Source organism: Rhagoletis pomonella, unplaced genomic scaffold (assembly GCF_013731165.1).
Source record: "Rhagoletis pomonella isolate Grant_MI unplaced genomic scaffold, Rhpom_1.0 Rhpom_scaffold_00011, whole genome shotgun sequence".
Classification (NCBI taxonomy): domain Eukaryota; kingdom Metazoa; phylum Arthropoda; class Insecta; order Diptera; family Tephritidae; genus Rhagoletis; species Rhagoletis pomonella.
Genome location: NW_023458565.1, coordinates 13,137,086 through 13,160,997, shown reverse-complemented (window position 1 = coordinate 13,160,997; position 23,912 = coordinate 13,137,086). Strand labels below are relative to the sequence as shown.

General features: G+C 36.3%; 1 protein-coding gene across 1 annotated transcript in view; it reads left to right on the top strand.

The window, feature by feature from the left end:
* LOC118747165 (pneumococcal serine-rich repeat protein-like) overlaps positions 1 to 14,323 on the top strand; it is a 283,337-nt gene extending 269,014 nt beyond the window's left edge. Inside the window, exons 6-9 of the mRNA XM_036481153.1 lie at positions 2,879 to 3,535; positions 6,273 to 6,940; positions 7,020 to 7,110; positions 11,980 to 14,323. Of these exons, the coding sequence (XP_036337046.1) occupies positions 2,879 to 3,535; positions 6,273 to 6,940; positions 7,020 to 7,110; positions 11,980 to 14,189 (3,626 nt within the window). The 3' untranslated portion in view covers positions 14,190 to 14,323. The remainder of the gene's footprint in view (positions 1 to 2,878; positions 3,536 to 6,272; positions 6,941 to 7,019; positions 7,111 to 11,979) is intronic.
* Positions 14,324 to 23,912: the final 9,589 nt, after the last annotated feature.

Below are 23,912 nucleotides of genomic sequence, written 5' to 3'. Positions count from 1 at the left end.
TTTGCACTATATTAGACTAGTCACAAATTAATCACATGCCATTCAGCTATATTTCGAAGCTCTACTAAAATTCTATAAGTAAGCAAGCATATCCACTAGACCCTGCCAGAAAAAAAGTTCACCGTACACCCCTGAGTCTAAAGTATTTTCCAATGTCGATTTATTTTTATTTTTTTATTTTTTTGTCGAATGTAGGGGGCAATTTTTTTCCAAAATTCATTGACCTCAAGTAACTCGTTCTAGTACTTCCCCACTAGATCCCCTTTCTTATCACTAACATATCACCCTAATGTCAGTAGAGCTCACCAAAAATCATTAAACTTATGCTGAGGAATTTTTTTTGATTCATTCCAGTAGAACTACAGACTTAAAAAGCTTGTAAAAAAATTTATTGCCAAGGGAGAAAACTCTCCACTATAAAAACGACCCTTAGAAGAAAGTGTTAGTTTTCCCTGACCAGAAATTAACTAAAATTTTATACAAACATTTTGCACATTTTTTATCGTGCATCTTAGGTAGAAACCTATCGTTATCTCTTGATAACACCACCTGCTGTCCCTATCTGATTTTAAACCACCGAACCCGTTGAATCGTAGTAGGAGGATATATCTGTTGTTTAAGTTCTCGAAAAGTGGCCGGACAGAGATTTTAGCCTTTTTTCCGGATGCAACCGTATTGTGAGAGTGTATAGATTACATACCTATCGCTTTGATTCGTGAGAAGAGTCTTTGCCCTGCTTCTCCTAATACTCTCTTAGATCTTTTTCTCCGCACTCGCCTGCTTTCTTATTTCCAGCAATATCACTACGTCCCGAGACCATGTGCCCCGAGGAATTCGTTTAGATCGTTTTGCGTTCTTTCTCTATCGACTTAGTACGAGATAGAAATTCATTGTCGATCCATGAGGCAGCATGGGCAGTAAGACTCAGATATTCGGGACTGTGGAGAACGAAGTCCTTCAAGCATGTCGCAATAGGAAATAAACAGCTGCGGTGCCCATTCTGAAAAGAAGGAGGAAGTGTTCAAGTTGCTGATAAAAAACCATTAGGTATATCTAAACTGATGGTTCCAAGATGGGCTTAGGCGCAGGGATATAGGTCTGTTGAAATTTTCGTCCCTGGTTACTTCTAAAGACCATTTCTTTGGATCTGTCGTATTCGAAAAGTGACGGTTTTTATAAGAAGATTTTTCTTAGAATAAGTGCTCGTATATCATGTGTGGGTTATGGTTTTTAAAGAAGACTTTTTCTATTATTTATAAATTCCGTATGCTGAACTCACATTTATTTGAAAGCGCTTTTCCAGGACGCCCAAATTGTGCAATTTCGACACTTTTCTCAATTTCTGCTGAAATTACGACAATTTGTCACTTCAAATTGCAAATGAATCTCAAATTCAGCGAAATTGAGACGAATTTACCTCAACTTCGCGAATACAACTCTGAAAATTGTTTATTGTGAATTATTAAAACAAACGTCAATAACAAGCAAATAAAAACAAAACAAACAAACCGAGCAAAACAAAACTCACCAAAGAACTAAAACGTACTAAAAATTCGAAAACAAAAATATGTTTCATTATTTTTATTGCAAGATATTTAGGGGCTTCCCTCAGATTCGAATAACGCGAAACTTAATATTATATTTCATAGAAATTTTGATAGTTTCGAGATTTTCGAGGCTTTTTCCAGTTTTAGGTAATAAACTTTCAGCAGGGATCGAACCCGCATCATCGATGTGCAAAGTAAGAAGCGCTAACCACTGAGATATGCACACCCCGTAAACTCTTTTTTTCTTTTTAAAATTAAATAAAAAAGAAGAAATAAATAATTAAAATAAAATAAGAAAAATATAAGTTAAATGAAATTTAAGAAACATATATGCATATGTATTATACTTTTTAAAACAAAGAAATCTAAAAATTAAAAGAAAATTTAATTAAAAAAATAATAAAAAATAAAAAATAAATCCACTACTCGAGGACTCAAACCTCGGATCTCTCGAATCGCTCGCCAGTGTTTTTCTCACTCTGTCATTGCGACTGTTGAAACACCGTGAGTAAAATGATATCAACAAGTGCTTTCTGTCAAAAGAGCTTTTCACTGTGAAAGTTGGCAAGGGAGCTTTTTTTTTAAAGACTCCTGCCAGAATAAACACAAACTTTCGTACTAAATAGCTTGCCTACTGTCTTTCAATGGCCTTACAAAAGCCCGTCAACGATCTTAGCCAGAATTGCAATGTGAAAGTGAAGTGTTTTGGGGCAACTGTGGAATATTTAAAGTTTAAAATTCAGAATTTTATTAATTTTAAATATGTGACCTGGTCTACGGAAAGGGGGCTTAGGTGTCAAAAAATCAATTTTCACTTTTTGGTTGATTCGGATGGAAGATGAGATGCTTTTCACTTTTAACAGCTTTTTCACAGAAAACTAGTTTTCGCACGTAAGCTCTCTTTTCGTAGACCAGGTCACATATCGATATTTTGTTTCGTAATTTTCATTTCAAGAAATCGAGCCCTAACCACAAGAATATGTGACGTAAGCAAATCTATATTTTTTTATTTTTTTATTTTTTTTTTCGATGGGCATTTTTCGAAAAATATGTCGGCTGCGTTATTTTTACGGTTAGGGCTCGAAATATAGAGCTTACATGTTTTTTAGCAGAAGAAATAGTCCATTAAATATATGAATGATCTCCTCTTAGGGAGACATTGCTTTTTTGATTTCAACAATGTTTTGTAAATACTATAGTAAAAACTTTTACTGCAACTCTATAACTATTCTATATACATCCACATATTCTTTGTTCTGCTCTGCCACTACTCGGATTTCTCTACTGAAACACCATGCTCTGCAACCTCACGACCTTACAAACTTACACAGCTGCAAACGCCTTGCACCAACGCAAATACGAAGCTCATACTCATAAAACCCCCTCTAATACTATCACACGACCTATCACCAAAAAACATGCAACAACAATAATAGCAACTGCAAATGCCATAATTTCAAATAAATCGCCAACGCCATTAAATCAACATAGTAGCCAACAACTACAACAGCACCGGCTGCACCAACCCAACAATAATAAAAGCCACAATCGTAGTAGCAGCAGTCCCGCCAGCACTAATAACAACAACAATAGCCATAATAACAGTAACAACAGTTATGCCATGCCAACTGAAACATTTCTGCTTAAGCAAAAAGCCGCTATGCTTGCTGGCGGTGGCCCTAACACACACGCAACTGTTTGCGTGAAAAAGAAGCCATTATCACTGCTACAAATCATACCTATACCGTCGACTATGGCAACAGCAACAACGGCACATCAGCTAAGTCACCAACACAATGCAACGCCACAAACGCGCAGCAGACAGGAATCCACAGGATATATCACACAATTGCCACAACGACGGCAAAGTCCACTTTTAGGCGCGCCACCATCACCATTCTCGCTGGCACGCTCACCGTTATCGCCATGCTCGCCACCGCATTATGTGCGGCCAACGAAAGCGTCGCGCTTGAGAGCAGCTGCCTTGGGTGAGTGCCCCCAGTTTGAGTGTTCGTTCCTCTCTCTCCCACACTCACCGAGTAGCTGTAGTGATTGGACGCTAAGAGGCGGTTTATGTGTACTTATACATACATATGTACATTATATGGTAGCATAATTTTAGGCGTAATGACGAAATTGCATTATTAACGTTCATCATGCTCACTCATCTGACTCATGTCGCCTGTAAATATGCTTTAAATATGAATAATGCATTACGTAAACACTCATCTCAGCAGTCATTCATCCATTGGACGCATTCATCGATGGCTTATGTATTAATCATTTAGCTGCTGCTAACGCTAACCTATGATTTATGTGAAATGTAGCGCACTTTTAGGCGCCTAACCAATGTATTTATAAATTTTAACACAAGTGATTAACTTATTTGGCGGAAAAAAATTAAAAATATTATACTACAAGTAAAGGACATCTGCTAACACTGTGCGCAATTTTGATAAAGAACTATTTTTATTAAAACAAAGTTTCTGCTCATATTTATCTTAACTTTGTGCTCTGACTGGTTAATCTCTGAAAAAAAATGTTCTTCCAAAATCCTGTGGACCTTTTTTTGTTAGAAACCCTTTGCCTACTAAAATTTCTGAAAATATTAAGGTTTCTTGCAGTTTTTCTTTTATAAACCCTTTCATTTGGTATGAGAACAACCATTCAGTTAGAAATCTAGATCTTAAATATTCTATATCATTTTAACCATGGGTCAATCCCTGTCAAATTGACCAATAATTGTAGTAGAACAGTTTTGATTTGGATGAATTTTTGTCAGAACATTTCTTTTATCATATAACAAAATTTAAAAAAATATTCAATGTTGCAAAAATTGTTCTGGGCTCGTCCTGAAGACGGTGATACTTGTGGCTAATATAAAATATGTAAAAAAGTCGAAAAATAACCAAAATACAGGATTTTGAAATTTAAAAATTTGTGAAAGCAAAAACTTATATAAATATTTGGCTAAATTTTTTATACATACAGTACCGCTAAGTGCTCTTAAAAGATCCTGAAATTTTTAATGTTTTTAAAATAAATTTGAATTTTTGGGCTTTGAAACATTTTTTTGCAAATTCTAACTGGAGGCTGACGAAAGCAGTTAAAATGAAACATTATATTTTTCAGTAAGTTTCCATATTAAATTCAAAATCATTAAAATCATTTTCCACTTAAATTGCTTTCGTGAAACTGACCCCAAAATAAAAATAAATTTAAATTTAATAAAATTTGTTAAACACAACTTTACTTAGAGTTTGCAAAAAAATTTCAGGACCTTTACAATCAGTGAGGAATTGTATAAAAAACTCGAGTCAAAATTTTTTATAAGTTTTTTCTAGCCTTTTTTAATTTCAATATTTTATATTTTTTCATTTTTCAAATTTTTTAAATATTTATATTGACCATTTCTGTAGCTATAGTAGTTTCCGACATCTTCATAAAATAAACTGGCGAAATCCCGGAAATTGTGAGACTTAGAATTTTGCATAACTTTCGAAAAAAAATATTTCTTTACTTTGATAGAACCTTGTTTTATGAAAAAGGAAAGGAATGTTCTTACCAAGATTCATCCAAATCAGAAATAGTCGTATCCCTTTTATTTTGAGAAATTTCTGGAATTTTTTTCGAAAAAGGTTATATGTCCTTTATTAAGTTCATAAAAAAAAACAATTCAATACAATCAAAATCAAATGCCTAAAAGCTGCTAAAAGTTTGCCTGTTAGAAAAAAAAATGGCCAAAAATATCCTTTTGGCTAAGAAATAACGAGTTAAATTGTTCCACAAAAAGTTTTTGGTAAAGTTTTACCCTGCAACGGTCATTTGTTTCAATGAAGTCATTAAAAAATTTAAAAGGTCAAAATTATCTTCGAAACAAATATATTTTATAGCTAAACTTGTAAAATTATAATAATTTTCAAAAACATTTTTTTTTGTTTTTTTATAAATTAGTTTATAGACCAGTCAAAAAGGCTCGTTCAGATCAGAAGATTCTTCATTGAGAATTCAAAAAGATCAATACATGTACAAAATTGGAAGGATTAAAATGATAATAAAGTTTATTTAGACTACTTACAAAAAAAGGACCAAATAGATCCTCTCAGCTAAGAATGAAGGAGCCAAGATGTTTGTTTTGGCATTGAGTTGTAGTCCTCTAACAGCCGATTTTGAGTCTTACTGAAAGACTTTCATTAACGGGTCAATAAGACCCATTCTTGATGAGAAATGTAAGTGCTTAAAAAATTCTCAAAAACATTGTTTAATAATTTTTCTAAAAAAAATCAATCAAAAACATTATTTTAAGGCAGAATTTATATGGTACGGCTTTTAAAAATATTTTCCGTTGCTTTATAAATTATAACACATTGCAGTAAAATACTCCTGGTTTAATTCTTGAGGTTAGTGTAGTTGAGCAGAGCTAATAACTTAACTGGCTTACGTGGAACCCCCAGTGTATGCGTGTTGCTAACCCCAAAATCGACTAAAATTTTAAATTAATATTAAGACCCCAAATGTTTCCCAACCGAACCTAAATTCTTTCGCCTTAACTCAACTCTTTTGCCTCCTTCGTATGTATGTATATTTTCCTTATCCTATTGTACACTATCTCTTCCCTTGTATGAAGTAAACTTAATCATGTTGGAGACTAACTTGACACTACTAACCAACCATTTCGCCATCCTCTTCCATTCCTTTCTCTCTCTCTCTCTCTCTTACAAGCAGATAAGAAAAAGTATGAAGACGAGATAGCTCAGAGACCACGCTCCCCATGCTATGGCTCTCCCAGCTCACCACGTATAGCTGTATCGCCGAAACATCAGTCGCCACGTCTCTCTACCAGTTCATCCTCTGATCATCCACGTGGCCCAACGGCCGGTTCCGAATCGGATACGAAACTAAATCAGGACACTTCACCTACGACAATTGGCAAGCTGGAAGCAACAGCATCACCTACAACAATTGAAAGTTTGCAAACAACGACATCTACATCATCATCCATTGACTACCCAACGTCGACTACCACCAAGAAGCTTGTACCCTCCGTTTCGGTATCGGTCAAGCAAAACCTCAGCGAATTGCACTACAATGGTGACATCAATGCCATTGGCAGTCCAAAGAAAGCTGCAGTTTCGAAACTGAAGAAACCACGTTCTACCGCCACACCATCCCCATCAACTGAGTGTACTGCCAAATTTACCCGCACAGCTGGTCGCCTGTCTACCGCCGAGGATACTGATTCGCATTTGATATTAAAGGCCGGAAAAACTCTGACACGTCCACGCACATCCACCATGAAATCTGGCAAAACGAAGTCGGCCAATGATTTGAAACCCGATAGTTGTGAAAATTCACCCAGCAAGCTAGAATTGAGTCCGGTGATGAGTGCAACTGTGAGTAATACATTTATTAATGAAATTGTTTTTGTTTAAAATTTATTGAAAATTATTTTCTTTTACACATCCTTTGCAGCCTGGCAGCCCCATGGAGGATCGCGATAAATCATCGAAACGTAAATCGAATTTGAATCGCTCACTCAATGATGAGGCCACCGTCGATAGTGGTGAGTTATCGAGTATCGTGCAAACGATTTGTATTTAAAAAACTTACTTAGATGAAATGGAACTTTATCATTTGCATCTTTTCTTATAGTAATCAATCTGAAATATCTGCTGCTAACCGCAAAATTAAGGAAAAATAAACTATTCTTAAGTATGTATTGACACAGCGTTGACGAAAATTTTATACTCATTCGACACTCCACTCAATACTGCGTTGCTTCTGAACTATAGTTGAAGTTGAGTTAACAACTGAAAAGCGTTCATACTTTTCTCATCTGCTCTCCCAGAGAGAGAAGCACAACAATAACCAAATGGAAGAAAAGTTCTGACCTAGAACGCCGAATCCACCTTTAGTCGTATACTGAAAACCAAAAAACAAAAACTCGAGTTTTAAATAGGATTCGTTGGAAATTGTATTTCTCAAAAACGAACCGAGCACAAGATTTCTTTCGAATGCTTGATGCACATTCTTCTACTTTTTAATACAAAAAATACTCCTACGTCCTCAAATAAAAACAACGAGGCATATTCATAGTCGAAATAAAGTCGACTCTAAAGTTAGTTGAATATTTTTTTTTACAGATTTTCAATTGAAAATTTGGTCTAAAAGCTGCATGTAGCGTAACTTTGTTGTCGCCACTAGATGATTGAGAATCATTTTTTTATTCTGGAGTTTATTCGAGAACCCATACAAGATGTAAAAAAAATGATTTTTTTGTCTTTTCGTTTTGTCTGTTGGTGTTTCCGAGTTTTCGACAGGATAGGAATATGAACTTCTCTAAACCTAATTTGACAAGAGATGACAGAAACTCGTTGCACAATACATCATTTTTGTAATCCTTCGGACAAATTATTCAATTCTGGTGAAATCATGACTATTTCGTTTTCAAAAATAGTTAAATTTTTCATCAACGTTTTTAGAAGTTGATACTGATACGTAATATGTATCCTTGTTAAATTTCAGAAGGGAAGACAGAAATCCCTACCCGGTCGGGAGCATTAACAAACAAAAAAAGCATAAAACAGTTTTGGATAATTCTTTTTATTTATCGGGAATGGTGGTCCCATACTAATTTGGTTTAGTTCCGATCATTTCGATCATGAATAAACTAAAGGCACTTTTAAATTTCTATACGACCATTGAAGTTGGTTAGTTGTATGCTTAAAAATTACTTGTTTACTTAAAAAAAAGTATCGCTCTAGCAAAATATTTTTATTCTTACATAATTTTCGGCGAAAGATAGTATTCAATACGACCGACCGTCCGTTACTGACGTTTTAAAACTTGGATTAAACATTTCTACTCCTACTTTTTATATAACATCTAAACCATTTCTCATTTCCTTCCATCTCAATTCCATTACAATGTAGGAAAAATCTCAGTTGTGAAATAACACAAATAAAACGCCGAAACACGTGGACTTAATTGATTACGAATCTGTATTCTGTTTTTTCAGACCAGGTTATTTTCCCCAACATGTTTTCATTTTTATGAAGAAAAACAAACTTGATTTTATTATGGAAACTGAAGGTGTCTTGGGCCTTCACGATTAGGAGCTAATCGTATCGATGGTCCTCTGCAATAACGACACAACTCAGAATTTCTTTTATTTAAGTAGAGCCAATTAAAGATTTTGTGTTTCGTAATTTAGCAATAATATGTCATTCTGTATGGGAAATTTGTATGCCTTCAAATTATAACTTTTTTTTAGTAAGTGTTGAAGTATAAAAATATGAAATAAGCAACAACTCGTAAGTAGTTAAACCAAAAAAATTCCATTTGTATTGCTGAACAACGACGCAAAACGAACAGTGTCGTTATTTCACATAAAAGCATGTCAATATTCACGATAAATGTGAGCCATGTGCCACTGTTCAGTAGTAAGGGTTGGCTACTTCCCTTCTGCCGGATTGGTAACAATTAAGCCTATGTCGATTTTCCACAGAAAAATATGGCTATTTATAAACCTAATCCGCTACATAACTCAAAAACATGGAATTTTGAGATGTGCCGTTATTGCAGAGGACCATCGATATTTAAAAATTGTTTCTTTATAGTTTTAATGACTTCCAAAATTGATTTGGTCAAATGAAGTTTCTATTATAGGTAAATAAAGAAATAAGATGTATGCGCATTAGGGTGCACAACCAAAAAAAAGTTTCGGTTTTTTCATCGGAATTACAAAATATATTATAAATTAAGAATTTCGTTAAAATACTTAAGAAATATGTTATGATTTACCTAAGCTAGACCGATTTGAAAATGCCTGCAAAAATCTCATTATATTGATTCCGTTCATACAATTTTTATGCTGACCTTTTAAGATTAAAGTCTTCTATCCGAGGTTATTTCGTTGAAAAAATATTTTCAAAAACTAATTTATTAAAAAAAAAGATTTTTGGAAGTCTTTTCAAATCGGTCAAATAAATCTTTATATCTTTCGAAATATTTTGGCGAAAGTCTTAAAATATAACTAATTTATATTTGCGATGGAAAAATAGTAAAATTTTTTTGGATCTAGAGTGATACACTTTAATGTACGCACTTATTTGGGGCCATTCAGGTACTACGTAAGCAAAGTTTTAGTAAATTTTAATCCCTGCCTCCCTTTTGTCTACAAAAGTAAGTAAACTTCTTAACCCCTTTCTCATTCCCCTCCTATACTTACGTTATCGTGGTATTTCTTTTCCGTAAATGTTTCTCATAAGTGAACAACTCAGCTTCCAAAATTGGTATTTGCGATAGCATCCCTACATAGTAGAAAAAGCTTTGGTAAGGGTAATGTAATTAGCGCCTTTAGGTTCTTTCACCTTCGAGGTCGGCAAAACTCTGTGAATATACTTTATATACTCAGTATTCCTAACCAAGTTCAACGAGAGATCAACCAGTAGAATCCAGGGAAAAAATCAGAACCAAACTTAAAAGCTTATGAAATGCCACTTCATTCTCATTCCATAGAAGCAGATGACCTTTCAAATTTTTTTCAAAGCCTTTGCAATCAGCGGCCGCTAAATGTCGTTCTAGCTACTATGAACTCTTTAAATTGGCTGTACGAAAAACTTTCTATGACAAATACATTAGAAAATAATCAGCGCCATAATAGCTTGCGTGCGTGTAAAATAATTACGTTAGCTATTGGCTTATGGCTACCGGTGGTTATTAAAAAAATTCTCGGGCTCAGCACAGTCAGCCGCTGTTGCATTGGTCTGGGTGGTCGTGGTTCAATGAGTGCACATATTTTTACATACTTGCATATGTACATACAACTCGCACATTCCACATTAGGCCAATGCCATTTGATACCCTTCTCCTCCACCATCACCACCACCACCACCCCCAACTCTTCCTGTCACCGGCAAAATATGACTCGCCAAATTACCATAAAAAGCTCGACAATTTTCCTATGAATAAATTCATTCAAAACCCATTTATAAACAGCCTTACATACATACGTAATTACGTAATGTTCGTCTGTGTATGTGTGTATTTACGTACATATTTCTGTTACGCGTGCAACATTTTAGATATATGTATGTACTCGTACAATGTAGCTTTGTGGTAATCGCAGAATTTGTGTCAATACGCTTCAGTACGCATCACAATTTACCTCAACGCTGCGGAAAATTCTCCATTAACTATTCATTCTTTTTGCGCGTGCGAAAAACGGCACACAAAAATACGTGGTACAATGTTGCAAATACATCGTGCCGAGAAATATTTGAAACATTTGCATTTGCGTTCCTTTATCCTGTGTCAGTCCTGCAATCGCTTCTGCGTACTAACCAGTGTCACTTGTGTTAAGTATGTTGTGCTATACGATACGTTTGCATGTGAGTTTTTGCATACCTACTGAATGCTGTGTTTTTTTTTGTTTTGTGTGTTCTATATTTGATGGAGCAGTCTGTCCAGTGATTTGAATTGCGGTTCTTTCTGGTGCTTTTTCTTATAACTACGCTAACCCAAACCCACCGACACTTATCATTTAACACGGAACAGTGTTTATATGCATACATACGTAAATACTTTCGGTTAGAATTGCTGTCGCCTAAGTGATTGTGAAAAATAAATATAAAATCGTTTTCATAAAAAAGCACAATTTTATGTGATGTGAGGCATACTGCCTTTAAAAGCTGTCAGAATCACTACCATTACCATTACATTTATCATTACCAATGCCGTGAGAATAACACCAATATTACCATAACAATTACCAGTAGCAGTACAGTTACAATTACCAATACGGTTACAATTACCAGAATCATTACCAGTATCATTCCAATACCATTACGTTAACCATTACCAACGTCGTTACAATTACTACCAACATTACCATAACAATTACCTTTATCAATACTTTTACAATTACCACAACCATACCCAGTACCACTAAAATTACCATTACGCTGACCAGTACCAATGCCGTTACAATTTCCACCAACAACACTATAACAATCACCAGTACTACCACAATCACCACGACGAATATTATTACAATTACCACAACCATTATCAGTACCACTACAATTACCATTAGGATTCCCATTACCAATGGCGTTACAATTTTCAACAACATTACCGTAACAATTGCCAGTACCCGTACAATTACCATTACCAATACTGTTACAATTACCACAAGCATTACGCTTACCTTTATTACTACCTTATCATTACCGTAACCATTACATTTACCATGTTTAGCCACCTGAAGGCAAAGATGTTTCACATCAAAATAAAAAAATAAAATAAAATAGTATTTCAAATTAATTGCTTATTGTAATTATTAATCAGCTGCAGCAATGCCATCCGACCAACTTCGGCACCTTGTTTCCCATCACTTTCCACATCTAAGACCTTCTCCTTTACCTTTCAGATGACTCCTTGGCGGCACGTCGGCGTCGACGTCGTGAACTTGGCTTGGTTCGGCAACTTGTACCAGCAGATGACTTGGTTTTGCGCGAGATGTTATTGCCACATCAGAATAAATTGGAAAATGCTACTGACAAGAGTGCTGCCACATCTCCTTCCGCCTCCGGCAAGTCATCACAAACTGAACTCGCTTATCACATGGAAATGGCGCGTCGCGGTTGGGATCTAGGTAATCCGAGCGTAAGCAATCGTGCGCGTTCTGAAACGGCAAGTTCAAAATATGACCTCAATTCGCGTGAGACAGAAAAGAAAGAAAAGCCGAGCAGCATGCGGCTGGCCCGCCGCAGCGATACACTACACCTCGGAGAGTTGCGTAAATTGCGTTCGAACGATGTTAACCGCAAGATGAATGAGCGCACGAAGAGTGACTTGGCCGAAATAAAGAAGATTGCTGAGCAGGCCAATGTCGAAATGGCCACGATGGCCACGGGTATTGCAAAGGAATTGGCCGAGAAAGCTGTGCTGAACGCCGATTACGAGTGCGAAGTCGGCAAAGCGGCAGAACACAATGAGTGCGTCGTAGAATTAGCTATGCCTGAGCGTTACGGCATGGGGAGTTGCGTAAAAGTCTCACCAACGCCACCACCCGCACCATCGTTCACCGAATTGGAGGTGGCAGCCGATGAAAAAGAAGCCGGTACAGCACCAGCTAAACATGCCACATTCGTGCAGGAGGAACGCATCTACTACGATCCGGAGACTAGCGATCATGTGTCGAAGTCAATGTCCAACACCTCAACGGCTAGTGGCATATTGCGCCAGCGCATGTTGAAGGCGCGCAGCATGGAACGGGATGCAGGTCACGAACCGCCAAAGCTCTCCCCAATACTGCGTCGTAGAAGCACAGACGATCCGTGCTATATGTCGGCGCCAACGAGTACCACCGGCATGCATTCGACGTCGCCTTCCACAACGTCGCATAATCACATTGTCTCGATATTGAAGAAGAAAGACCACATTGCGGGTGAGTCCAGCTCTGCATCGAGTAATGCTTCGCCTGTCACATTCTCGGCGAATGTTGTCGACACACCGGCCACAAAGCAGAAACGCGCAGGCATACTGAAGAAGCGTTCCAGCCTTGATGAGTCGCGCTGCTATTCACGCTCTCATTCGCCGGACGAGCGCAGCATACTTATTAAGTCGGCGCGTCGCAATTCGCTGGAGGAGACTGCGGGCATACAGCAGCAGCAGCAGCAGCAACAACAACAACATGGCATACTTAAGCAGAGCAGCTATGAGAGCAGCAAAAGCGATGGCTGTCCCTCGGCCACTGAACCACATCCGCATGGCATATTGAAGAAGAAAGATTCTACCTCGACACCTTCCGATGGGGGTAGCCATGCCCCCAAACACGTCTCGATCTCACAAGCTGTACAAATGGCGGCCGCTGAGCTGTATCGTGAAACAGCCGATAACCAATTGGCCGCCGGCGGTGAACACGAAGAGAGCGGCTATACGCCCAGCAATGAGGAATATGAAATCCGCCCAATACTCAAGCTCGAAAGCGCATCCAGCGATGATGCTATGCGTCCACCTAAGCCAATATTGAAGAAGAAGTCCTCCGGTGATTCGGACGAATATGAAATACGTCCCATTTTGAAGACATCGCGAAAGAGTAGCCGCGAGGAATTCGATTTGGGCGGTTCGTTGAGTGAAGATGGCCGTCATTATAGCGAGCCACCACCACCGACAGTACGTCCAATACTCAAGACTGACTCACCATCAAAACGACGTTCATTGGGCGGTGAAGAGCTGGAACAGCAAGCGAGCGGTGTTGAAAATGCAAGCGAATCGCCGCCAAGCTTACTGAAACGTCGCACACGTTCTTTGGAACGACAGGAACCACCTGTGGTGGACTTGGCAGCGGCGTTGAACGCTATTGCCACTTCACAAGCTGCGCCGGTGGACTTTGTATCATCGCCAATTACAACTGGTGGCAACATTTCGGTCGCCGAGCGTATTAAAAATATGGAAAAGTTCCTAAACAGCAATGGTGTTTCACCCGCTATACCGGCGGATGCGAGCTCTAGTTGGGAATCACCTCTGCAGGCGGGTATGACTCCGCGATTGCTCAAGCCGAGCGCCATCAGACGAGACATGTACCGCGATCGTTATAAGACGCAGCCGGTGACGAACGACGAGAAGATGCTGTAAGTACACACATAGTATATTTGAAAAAAATTTAAATAGATAATGTTATTTTTAAACAATCCCAGAAGTGATTATCGGCTCATGATTATAACTAAGTACATGTCGCTCGTTTGATAGAAAAACGTCAACTCCGAAGAAAAATGATATTTACACATACATCTTTAAAGTTTTTAGTTCGACTTTTACAGTGGAACATAAATAAACAAGTTAAATAAAAGCTTGTAAAAATAAAACCAATATTATCTTAAAATTTAATTCAGAGAATAAAACTGTTCTTCTCTTCTTGGCCTACTCAGTCCAAAGTAGCACTTGTTGGCAAGAGTAATTCTCCGTTGGATTTCAACGCTGACATTTTTTTAATTGTTAACAGCGATGTGAGTGCCGAGTGTCTGATGACAGGAGATACTTCGTTTTGTCCTCGTAGACCACCAAACCCACGCGTTTTGCTTCTCTATCTAAATTCGAGAAGGCAAAACAGACGTTTATGTCGATGTCGTCGGCATACGCCAGCAATTGTACTCTCTTGTAGAAAATTATTCCTGAGCGATTCTTTTCTCCGGCTCTACTCCAACATTAGATTAAAGAAATCACACGAAAGAGAGTCGCCCTGTCTAAAACCTTGTTTGGTATCAAACGGCTCGGAGGGGTCCTTCCCAATTCTGACGGAGTCGCCGCTATTGCTCTACTTCATTTCACATACTCATATTAGTTTCTCGGTGATACCAAATTCAGACATCGCGGCATAAAGGCAACTACTGTTATTGTTGTCGAAAGCGGTTTTGAAATCGACAAATGTGTGGTTTGTGTCGATCCTATTCTGGCGGAGTTTTTTCCAAGATTTTGGGTATGGTGAATACCTGGTCTTTGGTGGACCTGCCAGTCCTAAGGCTGATAAGGTCCAAGGTCCAAAATTTAAAAACTATGAAAATTAACAAAATGCCAAAAATGCTCGATTTTCGCAAAACCATTATTTCTTTTTTTGTGATTACTTAGTAAAAATAATAAGAATCGTAATCGTAAGCTTAAGCGAACAGGAGTCAAAACACGTGTTTACTTTAAATAAAATTTAAAGATAAGAAAACTTATGATTTTGAGAAAATCGAGTTTCTTTTTTGTTCAAAAAATTTATGGATTTTTTTTAGTTTTCGAAGTTTTCAAAGTTTTTAAATTTTTTTAAATCGTGAAGAAAGATCATGAAAAATACTACTGAGATCAAAACACAGAATGTATATGTATATGCATTATATATGGCGCTACATTACCCAAAATACTGAGTCTTTTTATTTTCAGAAAAAAAATTCTTATAACTTTCAAGCCGTTTTAGCGGCCTATTAGACCTATTAAAAAATGTTCTCTCTTTCTCAAGAAAATTAAAAATTTTGTTTCTGAGAAAATTAAGTTCTTTGATTTTTCCAAAAACCGCCGCCATTTTGTTAATTTTCAAAGCTTTTCAAATTTTCAAGTATGCAAATATAGAGCATCGAAAACACTTCTACAATCAAATTAAATTGAAAAATATTGATTTAAAAAAAAAACAACAAGAAAGATTCAAAAAAAAACTGCCAGCCGTTTTTCTCTAAAACCACACCTTGCCTTAAAATTTTCCGAAACTCGTAACTCAGCGAAGTTTTTTTTGCAAAACAAAGAAATACGTGTATATTTATTTGTCCTAAAAAACATGAAAAGTCGTATTAAACTTGATTTCGAATTTCGAACCCATTCACCCTGCATGAATTGAAATAGAATCAGCCTTGTTTAATTTTTTGTATTGTATCGTATTTTATTGTGTGCTTTTCATTTTATTTAATCCTATTTTCTTTTATTTCATTTCGTAGTAATTTATTATATTTTTTTATTTCTCCATATTTATTTCTTGTTTTACTTTGTAATTCTTTGTTTTATATTTTTGCTTTTATCTCAGAAGTCTACACTCCATACTAACTACATACTCGTATGTACGAAGAAAATACAAAACACAAAAAAGTGCCATAAAAATTGGCATATTTCCAGCTCTTTTCGTATTTTTTTGTTTTTATGAGATCATTCTTTCGAGTTTACTCTCTCTTATACGCTCTCTTAGTCTATTTATGAAATACCTAGTAAAAGTTTTGTCTGATTTATTTTTAAAAGTATATCTGTAAATGGCGAGATTTTCACATTTACGAATACTGCACAGCTGTCACAGTAACGAATTTCAATTATACGTAAACATACTTAGGCACATTGGGTTGGGTCGATTTTGTATTGGAAAAAATTAAGGCCATTTGATCGCATTGTAATAAGGGATATTAAGTTGTCTTAGGACTAAGCAAATAATAATTGACCACAAAATATTAAAATAAGGCCTTTCTGTACGCGCCAATGGGTTCAAAGGGTCAGAAATTTTGAAAAAGTAACTTTGGCTGCTAATATCTATGCGGATGAAAAAAAGTATTCCAGGGGAGATAAGCAGCGAGCATTACTGAATTAAATGTGTTTCGATTTCAAAATCCTTGTAGTATCATTGGAAAATCATACACATGTGTAATTTGTTTACATTTGCATTATTTGGTCATAGTAACCAAATGATGTGTTGAAAGTTATATATATTTACATAACTGTTTTTTTTTTGAGTGCAAGCAAATCTATTTTTGATTTGGATGAATTTTGGTCAGAAATTTTCTTTTATCATATAACAAAGTTCTGCTAAGGAGCAAAAAAAATATTCGAAAATTGAATATTTCACAATTTCCAGTATTTTGCAATTTTATTTTTTGAGTATGTATCTCAAAAACTATTATAGTTACATAAAAGGTTCTGGTTTCGTTTTAGAGGTTATATTTGGGCAACATAAAGAATTATATAATAAAAAAATTAAAAAATTTCATTGTTTTGAGATTTAAAAAATTGTAAAGCAAAAAACTTATATTCATTTTTTTTTTAATTTTTTTAAGCAATACTTCTAACTGATCTCAAAAGATCCTGCAATTTTCAAGGTGTATTTTTAAAGGTATGAACTTTTGACTTTGGAAAAAAAATTGTTTTACGTTTATTTAAAATAAATGAAAATTGTGTATAAATTTGTATTATATATTTGAGTTTCCAAAAAAAGTTACCAAAGTTCAAAAATTCATATTTAAAAAATATTTGGAGGTTTTCTAAAAAAATTTGCCTAAATGTGTATGTTCTTGATTTTTGTTTTTTTTTTTAATTCAAAATTCTATAATTTTTTTATTGAATTGAAATGAAAAATTCTGACCAAACTTCATACAAATCACAAATAGTCGATACCAACCATTGATCGATTTGACATAGATTGACCCAATATATGATGCTGCCGTGATACAGATGGGCAGCTTCTCTTTATACTATCTAAAGCGGCTTAATCGACGAAAAGGTGTTAAGTGTGATTTTTTTTTTATAGGGACCCGTCCAGTATTTGACGCTCTGATATTTGGCTCACAAAAGTCCTCAGTCTTCCAGACACTATCGTCCATAGGACCTTATCTATATGTATTGTTAAGCAAGCTTACCTCGCGATAATTACCTACTTTATGCTGATGACCTTAAAATATTTGCAACTATCAAAAACCTTTATGACTCAGCCAACCTGCAATCGGACCTGAACAGAGTTCATGAATGGTGCTGCAAAAACCAGTTGACGCTAAATATCGGCAAATGCTTTCATGTATCTTACAGTAGACATCTCAATACTTTGCATACATCATATTCTATCTCTGGCTCTGTTTTGCAATCGGTGACCCAAATGAAGGACCTTGGTGTTGTCTTTGACTCCAAACTCGCATTCAATAGTCATGTCGATTACATCCTCTCGCGCTCATACTCGATGCTAGCTTTTATCCGCCGAAACTGTCAGGCGTTTTCGAACCCTTACACTCTTAAAACTCTGTTTTGTGCACTAGTCAGGTCAAGACTGGAGTATGCAACGTTTATTTGGAGGCCTTACACTAAAATTCTAGCTAACCGATTAGAACGTGTTCAAAAAGTTTTCATAAAATTTGCTCTCCGTTCATTAAATTTTTCTTTACCACTTCCTTCATACTATTCTCGCTGCCAACTAATCAACCTTACAACACTGGATAACAGAAGATCCATTTTAGCGTGCACGTTTGTCGTTAACATCATAACTGGCTCAATTGACTGCCCTTCTCTTCTAGAAAAGATTGCATTTAATATTCCCTCTAGAATCCTCCGCCATTGGGATTTCTTTAAAATAGGTTTCTCTAGAAGCAGTTATGGTGCCAACGCTCCGATCTCTAGAACGTGTGCTGAACTTAACCTAGTCTTCAACGCTTTGGATATTGATTTCTCACAATCAGGCCCTGCCTTGGTTACTCATCTGCGAACATTTTTCTCTGCGCTATACCACTAGCGATGTATTTAATCTTAGCTCTTGTGAACTTAATGTATTTAAAACTTATCTTAATTTTTAAGTTTTAGTAGCACTTAATTAGTGTTAGCTGAGTAGTCTGTAAGAATATTCTGTATTCCAAGACTGAAATAAATAAATAAATAATGTGCGGAATGAGACGATTTACCTTCTTGTAGATTATGCGAAATATAATATACTACGCTTAACAGCTGGTGGTTGTGCCCTACCAATTCTTTGGCGCTAGTTGAGATAAGCTCAAGCGGTATATTGTCGGCTCTAGGCGCCTTGTGGTTTTTATGCCGTCTTGGTTGAGTTGAGAGACGTGAGAATAATTCCTAAGCGTTAAACTAGGGTCTCCTTCATCAAGCGCGCCAGCTCTGTCGCCATTTCAAAAGCGTTGGGAAGTGTTCCCTACATATCATGTCTAGTATTTTGAATAAAAATATGTTACCAGATTTCAATCTTCGCCTCTGCAATAATCAGCCATTTATTTGCTAAAATTTTCGGGCCGCATTTCTTCCTGTCAGTAGTTCAAGCTCTTCGCACTCACGTCTTTCTGCCTCTCTTTTGTGTCTTTTGAACAGTTAAATTTCATGTTTTACTCTATACACTACTAAAAAATATTTATGCTAAACCCCTTAAAATATACACACCTTTTATAAAATAAAAAATAAAAAACGAAAGTATATTAACTCATCGCCCTTTCGAAATGACCTCAAAAGTTTTTATCATCGATCGTAGCTTGCAACATTTTCCTTATTTACATATATTAGTCAACCATATTTGCTATACCTACTATATGTACATATATTTTTGTCCTCACACACCAATGTTTGTTTTTCGAAACACTCATATTTCTACTAGTATGACTATTTTACATAAAAATATTGTAGTTTTTTCTTTGCTAGTGTATCACAATAATAAAATTTTAAGCAATTTATGTATTAAAGCATAAATGTTTATTGTCAGCAAATAGTAATACAAAAAAAAATATGGTGTTATTGTATAAAAACACAATTATGCATATGTATTTATGTACATATATAACTACAAAATGTCCCCAACCGGATATAAAAATTCATTATCTCCAGCACACACTCCCCTTTTGAAATAAAAAAATAGAATCAGTTATGATTTTTATTTGTTAATTTTTGATTACGCCGCCCCTATTTCCTCTACTCTTCATATCCATTTTCTGTAAAAATCCCAACAAACGTGTTGTCAATAAGTGGTTCATATAAAATTTTTATTCAACAATGCCCGACTGACTGACTGACTGCCTGGCTACTAACCAACTCAACCTGGCTAATAGTCTCTTTCAGCTTCACAGCCAGCGCGTTTGCTTTTGTTTAGCTGGCTAGCTGCTGGTCATTCATATGCACGCTAGTGTACGTATGTGTTAGCCTCCTATCACCTGGCTAAACAAAAGCATAGTGAATTATAGGCTTTTGTATTTAGCCGGTAAACTGGCGAAATGCTTAGCAATTGAAAGAATGGGCGAGTGCCAGCGACGACTCATTGTTGGTATCTATTATTTTTATGAATGTTGACAACAGACGAATGCTAATAAAGATAATATGCAATGATATTTTGCTATTGTTGTACTCGTACGTTGCGTTATTTTTTTTTTTTTTTGAACTTTTAAACAAATCCAAAGTAATAGTGGAAGCCGAAACAATTGTAGCGTGATTGGAAAAGTTAAAAAAAAAAAACACAAAAAACGTTCAAATGTCAAAAATTGATGATGAAATAAAAATGACATCAGCTTGAATTAGCTAAATGGCGGAGTAGTCAGTCTTTAATGATCGGTATGTAAATATGTATGTATACGATACAATAGGCATATCCTCTTCTTTTTTCATGCTTTCATTTCCCTCTTTTTCCAAAAAAAATCCCCATTTCACCTTCGCTACCAAAGCGAATTTGGGCTTACATCGATATACTCAGACAATATTATACACATACAAACAAATATACATTCATATACTTAATACATGAGCGTATCTATTTGCCATTACATCTACTCGTCTATATTTATTGTTACCATCACTCTTGACTACCGTTAAGCGGCTTATTTGTTAGCTAATTACATAACTTGCCGCCTATTTGACTGCCACGCTGACTGATTGAGTGACGGTCTAGTCTGCCTAATTACCACATATGGCTCATCGTCAATTTTCCATCTGCTGGGCCTCCTAGTTGTAGATGGATATGTAGTTCTCCATGCTTTCATCAAAACCATGCTTCTATGTATGTCATGCTTCTGTGTCAAATTGGCAATAGCAAAAAAAAACTATATTGAGAAACGGAAAATGAGGAAAATCACGGCAAACACGAGCAAATTTACAAGCTAGAAACGATTGATGCGAAATATTGGTACGATGTGCACTTTCGTTTATTTACTACCAAGATCTGTACTGGACTTTTCCCGACTGTTTCTGTGATTAAAATACAGTCCAGAACTCTTTTCTTTCTGAACCGAAGACCGCTTCAAGAAAACTACCCCGGATGCCTGTAGATAAACCCCTGGAAATAAAGAAGCCTACATATGCATATAACAATAATGGAAATGTGTAACGGTTAGCTTCTATGACACTACCTTTCGTTCCTACCATCGATTTAGTGCTAATATGAACCAAAAGGTCTAAATTCGAGCGTGCAGCAAACTTCAACCTCCGAAAATCCGAATTAACCGCTTTGAGCGGACACGCAAAGGCCCCAAAGACCAACCCAAAACATCTGTAAATGTACCTCTAATCCGTCTGTACAGAACGTTTCCCAAAGAAAGAAACTATTGGAAATACGCCAGTGGACTATATTCAATGAACTCTCACTTCTCCTCGGTATTCGTCTACCTGACCACTGTAGCGTTTTTCAGGTAAAATAAAGCTCAATAGTGCAATACGCCACTCCTACAGAGCGACCGATTACGATCTGTATACTCTAACACAACCAGACTGCAATTGAAACTTTAAAATCCAAAGACGCAATGTCTAAAGCAGCTATCGAATACAGGGGGACATCCGTAGCAATTTCATGACCAACGAGCTGGCAAGAAAGGGAGCTAAATTTTGTTCAGGAAGTGGACATACCTTAACCTCCTGCAAATATAGGCTAACATCGATTTTGATCAAGGAAGCTAACAGCAGTTGGGACGCGGAATCTACCTAAAACACAACTAGACATATCTAGCAAAAATTCGATGGAGAGCGATCTAATAATAGGTACAATAGGTACATAGGTAGACCTCTCCTCTCTAAGATTGGTAATTCGTGTGATGCCTGCACAACTGCGTTATGAGCGTACATGGCAACATGTTAAGATATCCAATCAACGTTTTGGTTGGTCGATATTACCCAACCGTTTCTCCGCCACTGTACCGGCTTGGCTAAAAAGTCGAAACAGATACTTCAACAGGGATTTTATAGAATGCTTAGCAAGATTCAACAGAGAGTATTCACAACTTTATTTGCTATTTAAAGCGTCCACAACGGTTCAAAGAAAGAAATATAAAATCAGGTACTTAGGCTGTAGGGCTCGGATGAAGACCATACATAAAAAATATACTCGAAAGGAGGCCATGAAGAGGGCACCCAAGAAAAAAATCATAAATTAATTTAATGCTTCCCATTTAGGAGATGGATTTGGTAGAGGCTGCGATAGTACCTACTCAGTCAAGCCAGACTCGAGTAAATGTCTACACTAGCATACCGCCAACTTAACTTTCCAAAAGAAAGAGGGGAGTGAGTGTACTGGCGGATGAGCGGGCTGGAGCTCAGACCGATATGGGCGGTGACCGAGACGATGGGTAGTAATAAGCGTGGGTAACGATGACAGGAGAGAAACGGACGACGGTACCAAACTGGAACCGACCGTTCAAAATAGTCCAAAGCCTTCATTTTTCAACCGATTTGAAAAAAGGAATTTAAAGGGTTGCCATAAAACAAAAAAAAATGGCACAAGTAAAAGTTTAAATGTTATAAACAAATTTTTACCAAAATTGCAAACTATTTATTTTTTTTTAAATTTAATTGTGCAGTTCTATAGCCTATTTTTCCGCTTAATCAAGAGCGTGTGAAATGTTTTTTATATGAAATGCCTAGGACCGTCATTAAAACAAAAATAAAATTAAAATCAGCGCGAATACTCAGGCATTTGAAACTTACACTTTATTGTAAAATCTAAATTTTCTAAATAAAAAGTTTGAAATTTTTATTATAAAATTTAGGGCCATTTTCCCAAGTAGGTTTTAAAACTTTGTCCTGAAAAAATGTATTTAAGGGGCAGATAAATTTTAAAGCCTATTGAGAAAACGGCACTTCAACTTTTTCTTCTGAAAATTTGTGCCGAACGATGAATCAATTTTCGTCCAAATTGCCACATTCTCTGCAACTAGCACTAAAATATTTAATAGATACAAATAATTAAAAATTCAAAAATCGGGCTCGGCAAATTTCTTAGTTTTCATAACAAAAAAAATTTCAAATCGGTGGAAAATTTGAACAGTAAATTCAATTTTGGTACCACTGTACGGCGGTGGGTGTCGGTGGTTTTTAGCCCCGGTGGCTCTTGTTGGTGACGATAACTGGTTTCAGTACCGACAGTAACGGTGAGAGCGCTGATGGCGGACAGGTAGGTCACTGTTGGATTGCCCGATGATTACTGGAATGATGAGAAAATTGGTGGTAACCCGTAGGTGCATGTCCGAGTCGCTCAGTGGTTCTCTTATCGCAATGTGGATCGTCCGCGTTTTTCGGAGGTACAGGTGTCATAGATATCCAAGGATGGGTGATATTTGTCACACAAAAAACTTAAAAATTAAAATTTTCGACTCTCTGTCAGTTAGCGCTATATGCGCAGACTTATGCCCTTCACTGTATATACATAAAATTTTTCCAAATAAGCGTGAAATTTGCACTTCATTATAATTGCGATTTTTTTTTTTTGTAAGTCAGCATTTTCTACTTCTTTGCACTCACTTACAAGTTTCAACACTTTTTCACCTATGCACATTGTGAAAGTTTTCTATTTGCTGTTCTTGTTGTTGTTTACTTGTCCACTTTGTTAATGCTAACAGAAAAGATTGCGACCAACGATTCATTGACACTAGACATAAACGACTTGCTCCAACAATTTTTATTATATTTCAATATGAAAATTTCCATTTAAAACCACACAAATTCTCGCGGCATTGAGTCCCGCCATTCATTTAAAGCTTTGTCCATCGTACAACCACAATCAGCCAAAGAACTGTTGACCCGTCTGTATGTGTTCGTCCATTCACCCAATACCTAATTCACCTGCGCAATTTTTCAATAACTTTTTACAACTTCAATTTTTTAATTTTTATATAT